Source organism: Acipenser ruthenus, chromosome 1 (assembly GCF_902713425.1).
Source record: "Acipenser ruthenus chromosome 1, fAciRut3.2 maternal haplotype, whole genome shotgun sequence".
In the NCBI taxonomy this organism is placed as follows: Eukaryota; Metazoa; Chordata; class Actinopteri; order Acipenseriformes; family Acipenseridae; genus Acipenser; species Acipenser ruthenus.
Window position 1 is genome coordinate 41,014,756 of NC_081189.1, and position 13,699 is coordinate 41,028,454.

The 13,699-nt window shown below is 36.4% G+C and overlaps 1 protein-coding gene across 5 annotated transcripts in view; it reads right to left on the bottom strand.

Moving 5' to 3' along the window:
* The window catches only part of LOC117421120 (BDNF/NT-3 growth factors receptor), an 82,116-nt gene that overhangs the window by 49,593 nt on the left and 18,824 nt on the right, over positions 1-13,699 (bottom strand). For 2 of the 5 annotated variants that reach the window (XM_034035078.3, XM_034035076.3), the window contains exons 7-11: positions 13,526-13,664; positions 11,283-11,582; positions 8,453-8,476; positions 3,978-4,036; positions 2,852-2,951 (exon numbers count right to left, since the gene is read on the bottom strand). In XM_034035078.3, coding sequence (XP_033890969.3) covers positions 2,852-2,951; positions 3,978-4,036; positions 8,453-8,476; positions 11,283-11,582; positions 13,526-13,664 — 622 coding nt within the window. The remainder of the gene's footprint in view (positions 1-2,851; positions 2,952-3,977; positions 4,037-8,452; positions 8,477-11,282; positions 11,583-13,525; positions 13,665-13,699) is intronic. The other 3 variants (XM_034035080.3, XM_034035079.3, XM_034035077.3) reach the window with 2 other exon arrangements.

The following is a 13,699-nucleotide window of genomic DNA, read 5'->3' on the forward strand; positions in this document are numbered from 1 at the left end:
ACATCAAACAATACCTTTAAGACTGTAAATCAGAGCGGCGCCAGTAAAACTGACCAATATAGATCATTTTTCACAATCATATACTAGATAAGAAAATATATTCCTAATAAACTGCAGTGATTGTGTTGCCCTAGAAGCATTACCCATGTTAAGTATCAAAGTGCTCTAAAAGATACTGCGGGACATGGGGATGGTAGAGTCATTTGTGACCTTGAGAGTGATTTATTGATTAGCCAGCACTCCTTGGAATGGAGAGAAAACTGAAACCAGTCCTCCTGAATCATTAATGAATTGGTATGCTTCCACTTCACTCCAGTGTGCTTCCAGTACCCTTTCTAAGGACTTACTCCCACACACCTTGCCTGGCAGACAAAACACAGGCTGCATTCAGAAGTGCGGAAATGTACTGCTAATGCATCAAAGAGAACCAGCCCCCTTCCTCTGACCAATTGTTGTGCGTTCAAAAGACAACAACTAAATGTCTCCATAAGGTCAAGTTTCAACAAGTAAATTGTAGGTTTCAGTTGGAGTTGCTTAGTTATAGCATGCAGCTGCTATCTGCTATCATATTTTAAATTAGGTTGCAATACAAAGATTCTAAAGTAACAATGAGTGAAAAAGGCTTTCTACATCTTCATGCATTCCATCATGATTTTATCTTGGTTGAATGGCTTGACAGTGTGATAAATGTCTGTCACTGATGGATAAATTTATAATTTCTCATCATTAGGAGAACATATTTAGACAAACCTGTTTGAAGCTTACTAGAGAGAAATCTAAATTTCATGTCTGACTTTTTTTAATTGATACAGCTCTTAAGACTTACTGTACAATATGTATGTTATTAATTGAAAAAGTAAAAGAAAAAAAAAAAACATATATTGGTGTATACTGGAAGCCAGTTAAAAAAATAAACTGTTATTCTTCTTAATAGCATTAAACTATTTGCACTAAATGTTCTTTCTATTTATACTGTTTAATAATGTATACTGTCTCCCAGTGAACACATTTAGAGGGAGTTAATCCACTGGTTCAAGGTGAAAGTTTCTTAGCACGGGTGAAATCTAATCCAGATTGCTTTTACACAGCCACAACAAAAGGAGTGCTTTGCTCTAATAAGATTGTGGGCTTTTGCTGATACAATTGATAAGTGGCCTGTTTAGATGTGCATTTAAAAATAGAACCTGACGCCCCATTGAAATCTCATTTTCTGTTCCATAATTAGCGTAATCAATCTGTAAATCTAACACCAGCAAAAAAATAAATAAATAATAATTAAATAAGTAAAAACAGTGAAATCAGCAGAAAATAAAATGATATTAATCACAATTGACAATTTGACCTGATAAAAAAGTCAAACTTACATTTCATTTAATCTTGTAACCTACTGGCAGTTCCTGCTAGGTGTGTACCTTAAAAATACATTAAACAAATGAATAACACCTGCTATTGAATCTAGTATAAAACGTGCTAGTTCTTAAATCTTAACACAACAGACTATGTAAAACAATAATGATTGAAAATTATGACCTTCGACTCTATTTCATAGGCTTGAATGATAATAGTTTTCAAAAGCAATAGGTCAGAATTATCCACACTGACCTTGATGGGTTGGGCTCCAAGGGTAAATGACTATATTACTAATTTACCCATGTAAATGGGTGAACTTCCTTGTTACATTGAACATGCACTAAAACATGTACGTGTTTCTTAGAAAGAGTATCAAATTAACACTTTGGGATCGTGACATTCCGATTACAAAAAGTAGGAGCAACCCAGAAAGGCAAGTATTTAAACAGAGCAGTAAAAAAAAAACGATTGTTAACAAATCAACTTTGTGCCTATTTTTCCAACCTCCCCTTTTTTTAGGAGCAGAACAGCAGGACGTATCACTTTAAACATACAGTATATCTCTCTCTGCAAGCAATTGACTGTTTACTTATCTGTTGTGTATTCTACCAAACATAATATTTATATAATATCTAACTTCATGGAGGCACAAAGATGAAAATAGTAACATGTGAAAGCTTGTACTGTACATACCAATGGCCTTTGGAAAAGCCCAAGGGCACACATGAATTGCTTCAGTCCACACGAGTCAAGGGTCATGACAAATCAGTGGAGGTGACAAGCAATTATAATTAATGACTGAGATCCCATATGTTAATAAGATCTACCCAAACATACCTTTATAACTCCAATGTTTAAGATTAATAATGTGGTCTGGTACAACAACATATAAGGATCACAAGCGCCACCAATCTTCAAATGTAGATAATGAAATCCAACTATACCAAAATAACCAAGGCATTTTGCCATCAGATGCACTTTTTAAGATAAAAAAAACACATCTCATTATAACCACATATATCAGGTGAATTTACAATTATCTAGGATTTACAGAGTTCCTGAACAGCTTCCAATTTGTCCTGATCAGTTTAAATGAAATGGCACTCGGTTTTGTGTATTCAGATTGCCCAATGGTGACTATATATATATATATATATATATATATATATATATATATATATATATATATATATATATATATATATTAGAAACATGCAAACTTAGAAGCATGTGAATGGTTCACAATTATGTAACACATCCCTGCTTTTTTATACTTTGCTCCTGTCTGTAAAACCTGTATTTAACACCACACATACAAAAGGTCACCTGGCTATAGTGAGCACGCTTTTATATATACACAATACAGTATATTCCTTTGTGAAATCACAATGTTACAGAAAAGCAGGCTTGAGTGTACAGATGTTGGTGTACCTCTTTCTGCTGTTCCATTTTCAATTCTTCACAGTTTAATAATAATCAGTATAAAAATCACATATCCTACCTTTAATTCCAAATTTGGAGTTCCTTCCGAATTTCAGTATGATCAACATCAGCACAAATCCTGTGAACGCCACAGCAGCAATGCCCACCACTACATACACCTGAAAACAGCGGGAGTTCATGAGTGAATACACTTTATTGTAATCTTATCCTCCTGACTGTACACAAATCTTTTTTTTTATGTTTTAATAACATTTTGGTTTTATGTGCAAATACAATTTACACTATTGTGGCAAAAGCTAGCAGTAGGATCAATCCAGATAGTGCCGACAAACACTATACAGAGTTTGTTATATTGAGTCAGTTGGTTAAGCCTGACACTTATTTTAGAACTTTGAATTTTCACTTGCTTTAAAAATGGGCCCCTATCTGTTGAATCTGTTGAGAAAAGCTAAAATAGTTACCTGACCCGTGTTCCTTTAACTAAAAAGAGAATCATTGGAAACTTAGTTGTATTTCTGATAGGAGAAACCACCCCTTAATCACATATGTAATCATCAAACCACATACAGTATATATACACATATATATATATGTATATCGTCTTTCATCTACAGCCCTTATCATTCGTTTATTTGTTTGGTCCCCCTCCTCCCCTGCCTCCACTTTGCAGCGTTTCTTGTCTAGGGGGAAGACTGTCTTGTTCTACCCGCTGGCATTAGTTTTAATCTAATTCATATATAAATTGATTATAGTTTTGCCAGCACAGGGGCGGTTAATGGGCTCCAATTGGCAAGGCCATGGGCTAAATTCAAATAACGTAATTATTTACGGGCATGTTTGTCTGTCAATTCAATAAATCATTAATTTCATTCCATTGGTGGTTGTCTCCTTTCTGAATTTACAGTATCAAAGGCATGTTATAAAGACTACATTTTGTTATGGTAAAGAAAATATGTACAGAATTGTGTAGTGTACCAATTGATAAGAATAAATAGTTTGTATATTAACCTAGTTAATTATTGTCTGTTATTTTTTATTGTGTGAGCGATTGAATAAAGGTAAAACAGCCAACTAGGCAGGTCCTTTCAGGTACAGTCTCTTCATATAACTTGGTGTTCTTCATGCTTAATAGAGGTTTTCTGCGCAGTGATCCATACCAAATACCTTAGCTTACAAATACTTACAGCAATGCTGTCTGGTTCCACGTCTGGAACATTGGTGGGTGCAGGATCCGAGGTATAGTCTGTATAAAGAGAAACACATCTGGGTTTATAAATGGGTCATTTTTCTCCAGCTCAACTAGAAAAGGGGCATTTTGTTGCCTGACTGTCTCAGATTTTGCTAGAAAAATTCACCTGGGAGTTTTCAGGCCCACTTTCAGAAATGCTAATCATTTTTTGATTTTTTATTTCCCCTGGCAAAGGTCAGCCTAAAGTGAAAAAAGTGACCCTGACCAGAAAAATCACCCTGGTCTCAACTTAGACGCTACCATCATGTGTAGCACCTCATTCGACTCGTAACAAGTAGAGCTTTCGAGAAAAAAATACCAGGAGCACCTCACTCACTTTTAGCAAGTTGCCAGACGAGGGGTAAGTGATGAGTTTTATTTGAACTTCAGCCCAACCCTTTACCCTGTAATGCGGGTCCTAAAATGTTAGTATTGCTGTAAGAACCTTAGGGACCGTCCAACTTTTGTGAAACACTTTTGGTTTCACAAACCTCCTCTGAAATTTAAATTATTGGTGTTTCTGCCAAGTTTAGGCATAACTCATGTTGGGGGGGGCTCCAAATCACCCAAAGATATTTTTGGATAGATGTTGATGAGACCTACAAGAATCAAGCAAAACATTTTGATATCCTCAGATTTTTGATTTTTGGCAGATTTTTTAAGTTGCATTTGTCGTGGTGAGGTTAAAGTATCACATAGTCCTAACCGAACAGGAGTTATTCTTCAGTTTTGCATTGTCTGGGGTTACAGCTAGAGTAAAAAGTGACAGGGAGTGCTTCCAGTGGCACTAGCTGGGAGCTGAGGTGTTATGAACTTGCGTGTGGAACTTAGATTTCTTTGCTACAGTGACATTTTTTAAACTACCAAAACCTCAATTAGGTGTGTCCTCGGGGGCCACTTGAAGGTGTTTGGTCCGTCAGAATGCATAACCTTCACTTGTGCTCCATCATCAGAGATGTTCTCAACTTCTCCAAGGAACATTTTATTGTCATGCAACACCTTCACCCAGTCACCAACTTGTAGACGCAGCTGAGCTGGACCCTCCTGGACAACTGTGCCTTTCAACACTGTCACCACACAGAATTCCGTACTCTGACTTGTAAATGAGACCTTTATCTTGCCTGGGGTATCGGATACAAAGTGGTGTACTTCCCTAGAGTCGGTGATGGCTAGAACGTCATCATACATGACATTAAGGAGAGGGTGCTTCTCTTCAACCTGTTCTTGAGAGACGAACATGACCTGTACACCGGTTACGTGTCCTTTTGCCCATTCTTACAGCTGGTAAGGGGTAAGAATGATGTAGCTTTGAAGACTAGCTTGTGCTGCACTTGCCTTAATAGTAATAGTACCTCCCATACCATCACACAGACTTTTTCAGTGTGATGTGGCAAAGTAATGCCATTTTGCGGTGATACCGAAGTCTTGCTGATGAAAACTAAGCTTGGTGATGGTTTTTGCGATTCTTGTACTGCCTAGCAGCTCCATCACTGAAGTAATGTATATATTTCGAGTCAGGGACCTCCCTCTTGATCAAAGGAATTACCTCCTTCTGAAATGCATACAGTGTTGACGTGGAGTGTTGCATTTCATTACTCATCACTGCAACACTCATGTGCTTAAGTTCACCGTCCCAACAGAAGTAGAACACAAACGGATGGAGTGTCGCCTGAGAATTGTCCCAGTGAAATCCTTGGGCAGCGTCTTGGATCACAAAACTATAATTTTCTGCAAAATCAAGTAGACAGATGGCATGGTCCTCTTTCAGATCTTCTTTTAGGCACCACCGGAAGTTTTTAAAACACACCTAATTGAGGTTTTGGTAGTTTCAAATGTGTCACTGTAACAAAGAAATCTAAGTTCCACACGCAAGTTCATAACACCTCAGCTCCAAGCTAGTGCCACTGGAAGCACACCCTGTCACTTTTTACTCTAGATCTAACCCCAGACAATGCAAAATTGAAGAATAACGCCAGTTCATTTAGGACTATGTGGTACTTTAGCCTCACCAAAGTGGCCATGAGCAATGCTCGAATGCATGACAAATTTAAGAGGGGGTTAATGACCAGTGGGAGGGAATTGAAAAGTGTTTCACAAAATTTGGAAGAGTGGTCCCTAAGGTTCTTACAGCAATACTAACATTTTAGGACCCGCATCCCCTACAGGGTAAAGGGTTGGGCTGAAGTTCGAATAAAACATGTCACTTACTTCATTGTCTGGCAACTTGCCAAAGGTGAGTTAGGGGGTCCAGGTATTTTGTTCTCAAAAGCCCTATTCGTTACGAGTCAAATGAGGTGCTACACATGGTAGCGTCTAAGTTGAGCTTCGGTGATTTTTCCGGTCAGGGCCATGTTTTCACTTTAGGTTGACCTTTGCCAGGTCACAGCTCGAAGGGGAAATAAAAAAAAAATAAAAATAGATTAGCATTTCTGAACTCAGTGAGCCCGAAAACCTCCAGGTGAATTTTTCTAGCTAAATTTGGGACGGTCGGGCAACGGCTCTGGTTGAGTTGGTATGGAATGACCCAAATATATATCACTATCTCTATCAATGTTCCTGAAGAAATTAAAATGTAGTTTTATATATAAAATAACGGTGCAGAATTTGGCTATTGAGGGACAAACACATTGTTTTCAATATTGATGTTTGCCATGATGATTTATTTTGACACCCTCTGAGACAAACTTTTTTTATTTACTTGTTTCTGCTCTACAAAACTGGCTGCACGAAGAGGCCTGTGAGAGCTCTTTGCAGCTATGCAACTATACAGCCGTTATTTCTGAGGGGTGCACTCCAAGCTAAATTAGATGGATCTTGACTGAAGGCGGCACTTAGGAGTATCACATTTCTGCTATCCTCCTTTTATTGTGCACCATATTGACAGCTTATGCTAAGAAATAAATAATAATAATAATAATAATAATAATAATAATATATTTTTCTGTATTAGCTGAAATGATTTAACATTTTTTATCTTGACACCTTTTAAACTAGACTTAAGACTCACAGCTCCCCTCACTAAGACAAATATTATAAATCATAAAGTCCCCTTCAGCCAATCACAATGCCAGATTCCTGAACATTTCAGTACATTTTATTTTGCCCTAAATGTTGCCTCAACTGCTGTTGGTTTGCTATACTTGAAGATAATCTTTTTATTTATGCATTCTTTATATATATATATATATATATATATATATATATATATATATATATATATATATATATATATATATATATATATGTATTTCAAAGAGTTTTGTAATGAATATTAATTTGTATGCATAACTTGCCAAATGGGTTGGGATATAATTGCTAAGGATAATGATGCAAGAGCTCTGTAGAAAATAGTGTTGGTATTTGTGTATTTTGGTGGTGGTTGGCAGAGAAGAAAATAATTGGTGATAATTGGGAGCAGCCACATCCTATAAAAAGGAGAGCCCAGGGCTCCATTAGGAAGACACTACCAGGGAGCTGGAACAAAGAAAAGGTACCGTGTGTATACTTTAAGAATATATATATATATATATATATATATATATATATATATATATATATATATATATATATATATATATATATATATATATATATATTGTGTGTGTGTGTGTGTGTGTGTGTGTGTGTGTATGTTTCATACTGGTAAATGGCTTAGCAGTCCAGTTTATTAGTTTACAAACCCGAAACGTTTAGTTTGTACTCCTGGAAGGAGTTAGGTTTTTGTACGCTGGAGGTAGTGTCACGTGAGCTGTTCTCACTCTGTGTGTCTTAATAAACCTTCAACTTCAACCTCCGTCTCGATCTCCTGCCTGTAACTCAGCAGCGAATGCACGCACCCACAAGCCAACAGTCTGTTACATATGGTGTCCTGCGTGGGATAAACAACGCAGCCAAGACTCAGGCCAGAGCCAGTTCTGTGGGTACACTTTTTTTTTTTTTAAAGAAAGTTTTGTGGAAAATGAGAAGAAAACAGGACATGCTGGCAAACCTGGAGCAGAGAAAGTGGTGCCTGGCTTGTGGGTGCGTGCATTTGCTGCGGAGTAACAGGCAGGAGATCAGGACGGAGGTTGAAGCTGACATGCCCCGCAGGAGCGCAGTGAGAACAGCTCATGTGACACAATGGTCACAATGGTAGTGCACTGAGGACATACAGCCAGTGTACAAAATGCAAAATAAACATGGTACAAAAACCTAACTCCTGCCAGGAGTGCTAACTAAACGTGTGTGTGTGTGTGTCTATAATATATATATATATATATATATATATATATATATATATATATATATATTAACCCCATTCCTGCCAAGCACCACCAAAACACCCACAAACACCCACACTATTTACAGGCAGCCACAGGAACATTGTGAAATAACATTTTACATTTTTTAATATTGGTTTGTTTGGTTTTTTTTATGCCCAACCAAACTTACCATAATAAGGAGGTTCTGTGCAATCTATAAAACAGAAATAAAAAAAAAAGAAAATGAACCTAGATCCAACTTTGATAACTTACTTATTACATATTTTTGAAGACATAAACAAAAAAGTCTACATGCAAAAAAGTTTTACGATAACCTATTTTTGTAATTTATGATATACCCACCCCTCGTTATATCGCCCCTCGCTATACTGAGGATTCAAATATATCACGGTCATGGAGTTGGCTCCCCATTTTTACAGTCTAACTGTGCATGCCTTAATTGCAATATATATAGGCAATTTCACTTACAGTTACTATTCATTTTATTTTGTACTGCACATCACAAACAAAAATATACAAAACAATTAAAAACAAAGCATTAATATTGTACTGTTATCAAATACACATGCATTGCACAATAACACAAAGCAAATTAAATATCTACTGAAGCGTTTTTTTATTTTATTTTGATGTTCACTTGTGGCAGCAATGCAAAAGTCACAGGGCAGTGATGTCAGCTCCCTAGCAGTAAGCCTCCTATGTTGGGAATTGATTATTTCAATGCAGCAGGTTTGTGCATTTGAGAAAGGAGAGGAAGACTTGTGAAATTAATTGGAGACTTAAGTTGATGAGAAGCAATTACCCTCTGCAGTACGAATTAAAATGGTGTGTTGCTTTTTTATACGATAAATGAGAAAAAGCGGGTTGCGTAGAGGACTTATATTGGACCCTGACGCCCCCGATAAAACAAGGGAGTGGTTGTACAGTATTTGTTATTAGCCTATATTTGTTTTTTTATCCGTCTCTCACTACATCGCTGCCCTCGATATATAGCGGATTTATATTGGACCTCTAGACCCGTGATATATCGAGTGGGTGCTGTATATCATACAATAATCAATTTTGCGGTCTAATACAATTAATAGTTTTGGGTGAATATGTTTAGAACATGGAAATTAAATACATTGAAAAATATTCATTTTGCTTTAAATCTACACCTGTAATAAACATATATACCCTATCATACAAGTGGTTTTTGTGTTTTTTCTGCAAACCCCAAAAATGGTGTTCAGCAGTGGTGAACTTTATGTTGTGTGATAATGCACAAAATATATGAAGACCAGCTTGGCACTAAGGCAGATATTGTATACTCTGTCACAGTTGGCACTATGACGATGTGTCTGGTTTCGACCAGGCCAGTGTTCTTATCAGTTTTGGCCAGGCCTGTGCAGAAAGTATGGATTTGCAGCACCTGACTTCTGGGACAAAAAGCTCTAGCATTTGGAATCTGAGGAGCAGCCAAAAGTGAGAGTACAGTGGCCTGGTAAATTCTAGCAGGGGTATAGTAACAACCTCCCGACACAACAGCCAGGCTATTTACAACAGCACCATTCAGACAGAAAATTGGCCTGTACCATTTTTTTTAATGCAAAAAAAAAATGGTACAAAGCCAACAACAATTTGTTGGGTGACTGAAGTTCCAAGAGTGAGACCTTCTGGTTGCTGGTTTCTGCCTTCATACAACTTGGATTTCATGAAAAACCTTCTTGATTACAGAGGCACCAAAACTAGAGGCACATCCGTATTGACTTTTCCCAAATGAATTGTTTCAAGAGTGGTAAACATGAGATCACATTGGACGACTCCACCCTCAAATGTGACATAAAACTATTGTAGAGATAAGAATAATATTGAATGGTAACAAGTAGGTGTGAAGAAGCTAGCTACATATGTCAAAGTACTTGGAAATTGAGGCAACTGGAGCACCTGCTAAAGAGTACTGCATGATATACAAATAAGTTTGAAACTCTTGTACCTCAAAAATGAACCAGGAAAAAGCATCTGTTTACTGTAGTACCCTTTAGGCCTGTCCATTTTACCTGCAAAGTATCATCATATTCACAACTCATATAATTGCAAAGCCCTGCATGTAAATAAATGTATTGTGCTGTTAAATATGTTTATTGTGGGTTTATTTATTTAGAATGGGTGTTGTTGTTGTGTTATGATTTGAATGTATTTTGTGTTATTTAAAAAGAGTGATTTCTTTATTATTGTTGGTTTAAATGTGATCTGGCAGAGGCGGTGTCATCTCTGCCAGACACTGCGTGGTCGGCAGCGAATTAATTAACAGTTGGTATCCACCACGTAGAATTATTAAAAACGTGTGCAGAATGTGACCATTGATTGATTGATTGATTGATTAATTAATTTATTGCTAATCTGGAGATGGTCACGTGTATAAGAACCAGGAGCATTTGCGTGGTCGGGGTGGGTGTACAGAGAGGAGGTACATGACAGGAGAAAAAGAGAAAAGAAAGTAAAAATGAAATTGCTACTTTTGTTTGGTGTCAGTAGTTCTGTTTGTGTTCGAGACTGTTTTGTTTAAACGTTTATTTTGCTCGGTGAACGTTGATCATTGTTTAATGTACCTGCCCGTGTGTGTCTCTGTCAGCTTTCTGGTTTGGGGATGTCATCACTCTGCTATCCTGTCACACTTCCCAAAACCAAATTAATTCTTCCCATCATAAAATAGGAGTTTAATTTGTTTTAGTAAAAAAAATATGGTAAAAGTAGTCACTTATGAATACAAATAATGTGCCTCAGAATTTTTAACTTTAACTACCAATCCGATTTATAGATTATTACAGTGCTGTGACAGAGAAATATAAGTCCTCTTGTGAATGAAATGCAATGTTCTGACTGAGTCAGATGATGGATGATGATTAAACCAAACACCCAGAAAAAAAAAATGAAATGGTCTTTATATAAATTAATTCATAAATCTCGAAATCCTGAACTAGTAAAATTTAAAAGAAATGTATTTTTGTTTTACTTACCAATACATGGGTCTTGCATAAAATGAGCAGAAACAGTGCGTTCATCCGTCCCATAATCGTTCTTTGCCAACAGAGTGTATTGGCCATTGTTGAGATGAGTGGGGCTATCTAGTTGCAGGCAGCCATGGTGTTCGCTGTCAAAGGCGATGTGAATACTAGTCCAGATGAAGTCGGTCTCATTTAAAACAGCCCCTTCATAGAACCAAATTAGCTTTGGCTTTGGGTTACCTCTTACACTGAATGGAATGCACCAGTGGTGGTCCAGGACTGCCTGGTCTAAAAATGTTATTTTTGGTGGAACTAGGAGGAGAAAACAGATTGTTATTACTATGAAACCTTAAAAAATACAAAGACATGTTTGTTTGAATCAAACACATTCAGGTAGTGCCGTTCACATAAATATTCTGTATTCTTTCATTTGAAAGCTACTGCTTTGTTTCATTATGTATCAAATAACCTGACTATATTTCAAGTATTTTTGTCAACATTTAAACAGTTTGCTGTATTCTAATCATGTAGAAAACCCATAATGAATCTTGAGCTTACAAAATACCAAGTGTATGACCCCTGACATGTCCCACCATGCTGTAAATTCAAAATCAGAGCTATCAGTAGAATTAACCATGACATATATCAACAGTATTACAGAATAGTATAGAATAAAAATTAGCAATGAAATCACAATTCTCCAGATGAATCAAAAAATGTGTCATACAGGCGGATGGATGAACGGACATACAGACACCTATCTATATCCCTGGAATCTGATATTCTCAATAATTTGTTACTACCAAGTTTCATGGCAATTGGATAAGCGGTTCTGCAAAAATCTGTAAAGTGTGACATAAGTATGTACTGTCACAGACAAAAGTATTGGCACCCTAAACTTAATATAAGATAATTCAAGAAAACATATTGAACACAAGCAATTAGTGAACATTAGCCACTAATTAATAAGACAAAGACCAAAATACACAATTTCTGGAAGTTTAACTAACAATCTTTATATAAAAAAATATAAGCACTTAAGCAATTTCAAATATTTGTTCATGACAAAAGCATTTATATTAAAAGTCTGTAAAAATATATTACAACTAATTTTAGGAAGATATTAATTGATTGAAAACCATTACACAGTAACTAGGCTGCATTGTAAAATCAATAGCCAGAAAAAGATGGAATTATTTCCAACATCTGTTGAAGAAGAACGTTTTGGCAACACAGCAAATGATGGTGGGATTCAGGTTTCAGAAAAGCGCTCGTAGCAAACCACAACAAAGGAAATGGTTACAGAACAGTATCAAAGAAATATGGAAAACCAAAATCCCCACTCAGAGTAAGAATGAAGAACAAATTCAACTGTAATGCTTGAAAGAAGTCCAAAGAAAACCATGGGAATCGTCCGAGCAGCTAAAAAAATCTTAGATTAACATCCAAGGACTTAAGAAAGATTTAGAAGCATTGGGCATAGTGCATAAGATAACTGTACAAATGCACCTGAACACAGAAGAGTTGTATGCATAAACTTTGCCAAAGAAATATCTGTTTCAATGAGACTAAAATATAACTTTTCCCCAAAAATTAATCATAGTATGTTTGGGAAAAAAAAGGGGAAAGCCTTCAATGAAGAAATCCTTGTACCTGCAGTTAAACATGGAGGTGGTTCATGATATGGGGGTGTTTTAGCAGTTCAGATGCTGGAGACATTCATGTGATTGAAGAATGATTTAATGAAGAATGATTGAATTAATGCAGCCATGTCACAAAACATTCTACAAAGTACACCCATACCATCTGCTCATCGGATGATTCACAGACAGTTCATCTTCCAACATGACAACGACCTAAAGCATACGGCTAAGTCAACTCTGGCATTCTTGAAGAAAACCAAGATAAAAGTTCTGGAATGGCTTTCACAATCACCAGATCTCAATCCAATAGAAATGCTTTGGACTGATCTGAAAAAAAGATGTACCCAAGCATTGTGTATCAAATCTGTCTGAGCTTAAGAAAATATCCAAAACAGATGTAACATACTGGTTAGAACTATCATAAACGTCTGAAAGCTGTCATAAAAGCAAAAGGAAGACAAACAAAATACTAAAGCAGGGGTGCCAATACTTTTGTCTGCAATGGTAGGTACATACGACCACCTCCACTATATTCCCTTCATAGGGGATTGCATAACAAGGTCAACACAACCGTACAGTCCAACACATTTGATCTTTTTATTTTCTACTTACAATGCACAACCAGAATAACTGAAGATTCATTTTCTCCCACAATATTTTCTGCAATACACAATACTGTTTTTCCAGTATCATTGGAAGAAACATTTATCATCTTGAGTGTTGTATAGTGTTGCTTTAGGTTGTACTGCTGCTAGGAAAAAAAAAAACAGAATGTATAACATTTTA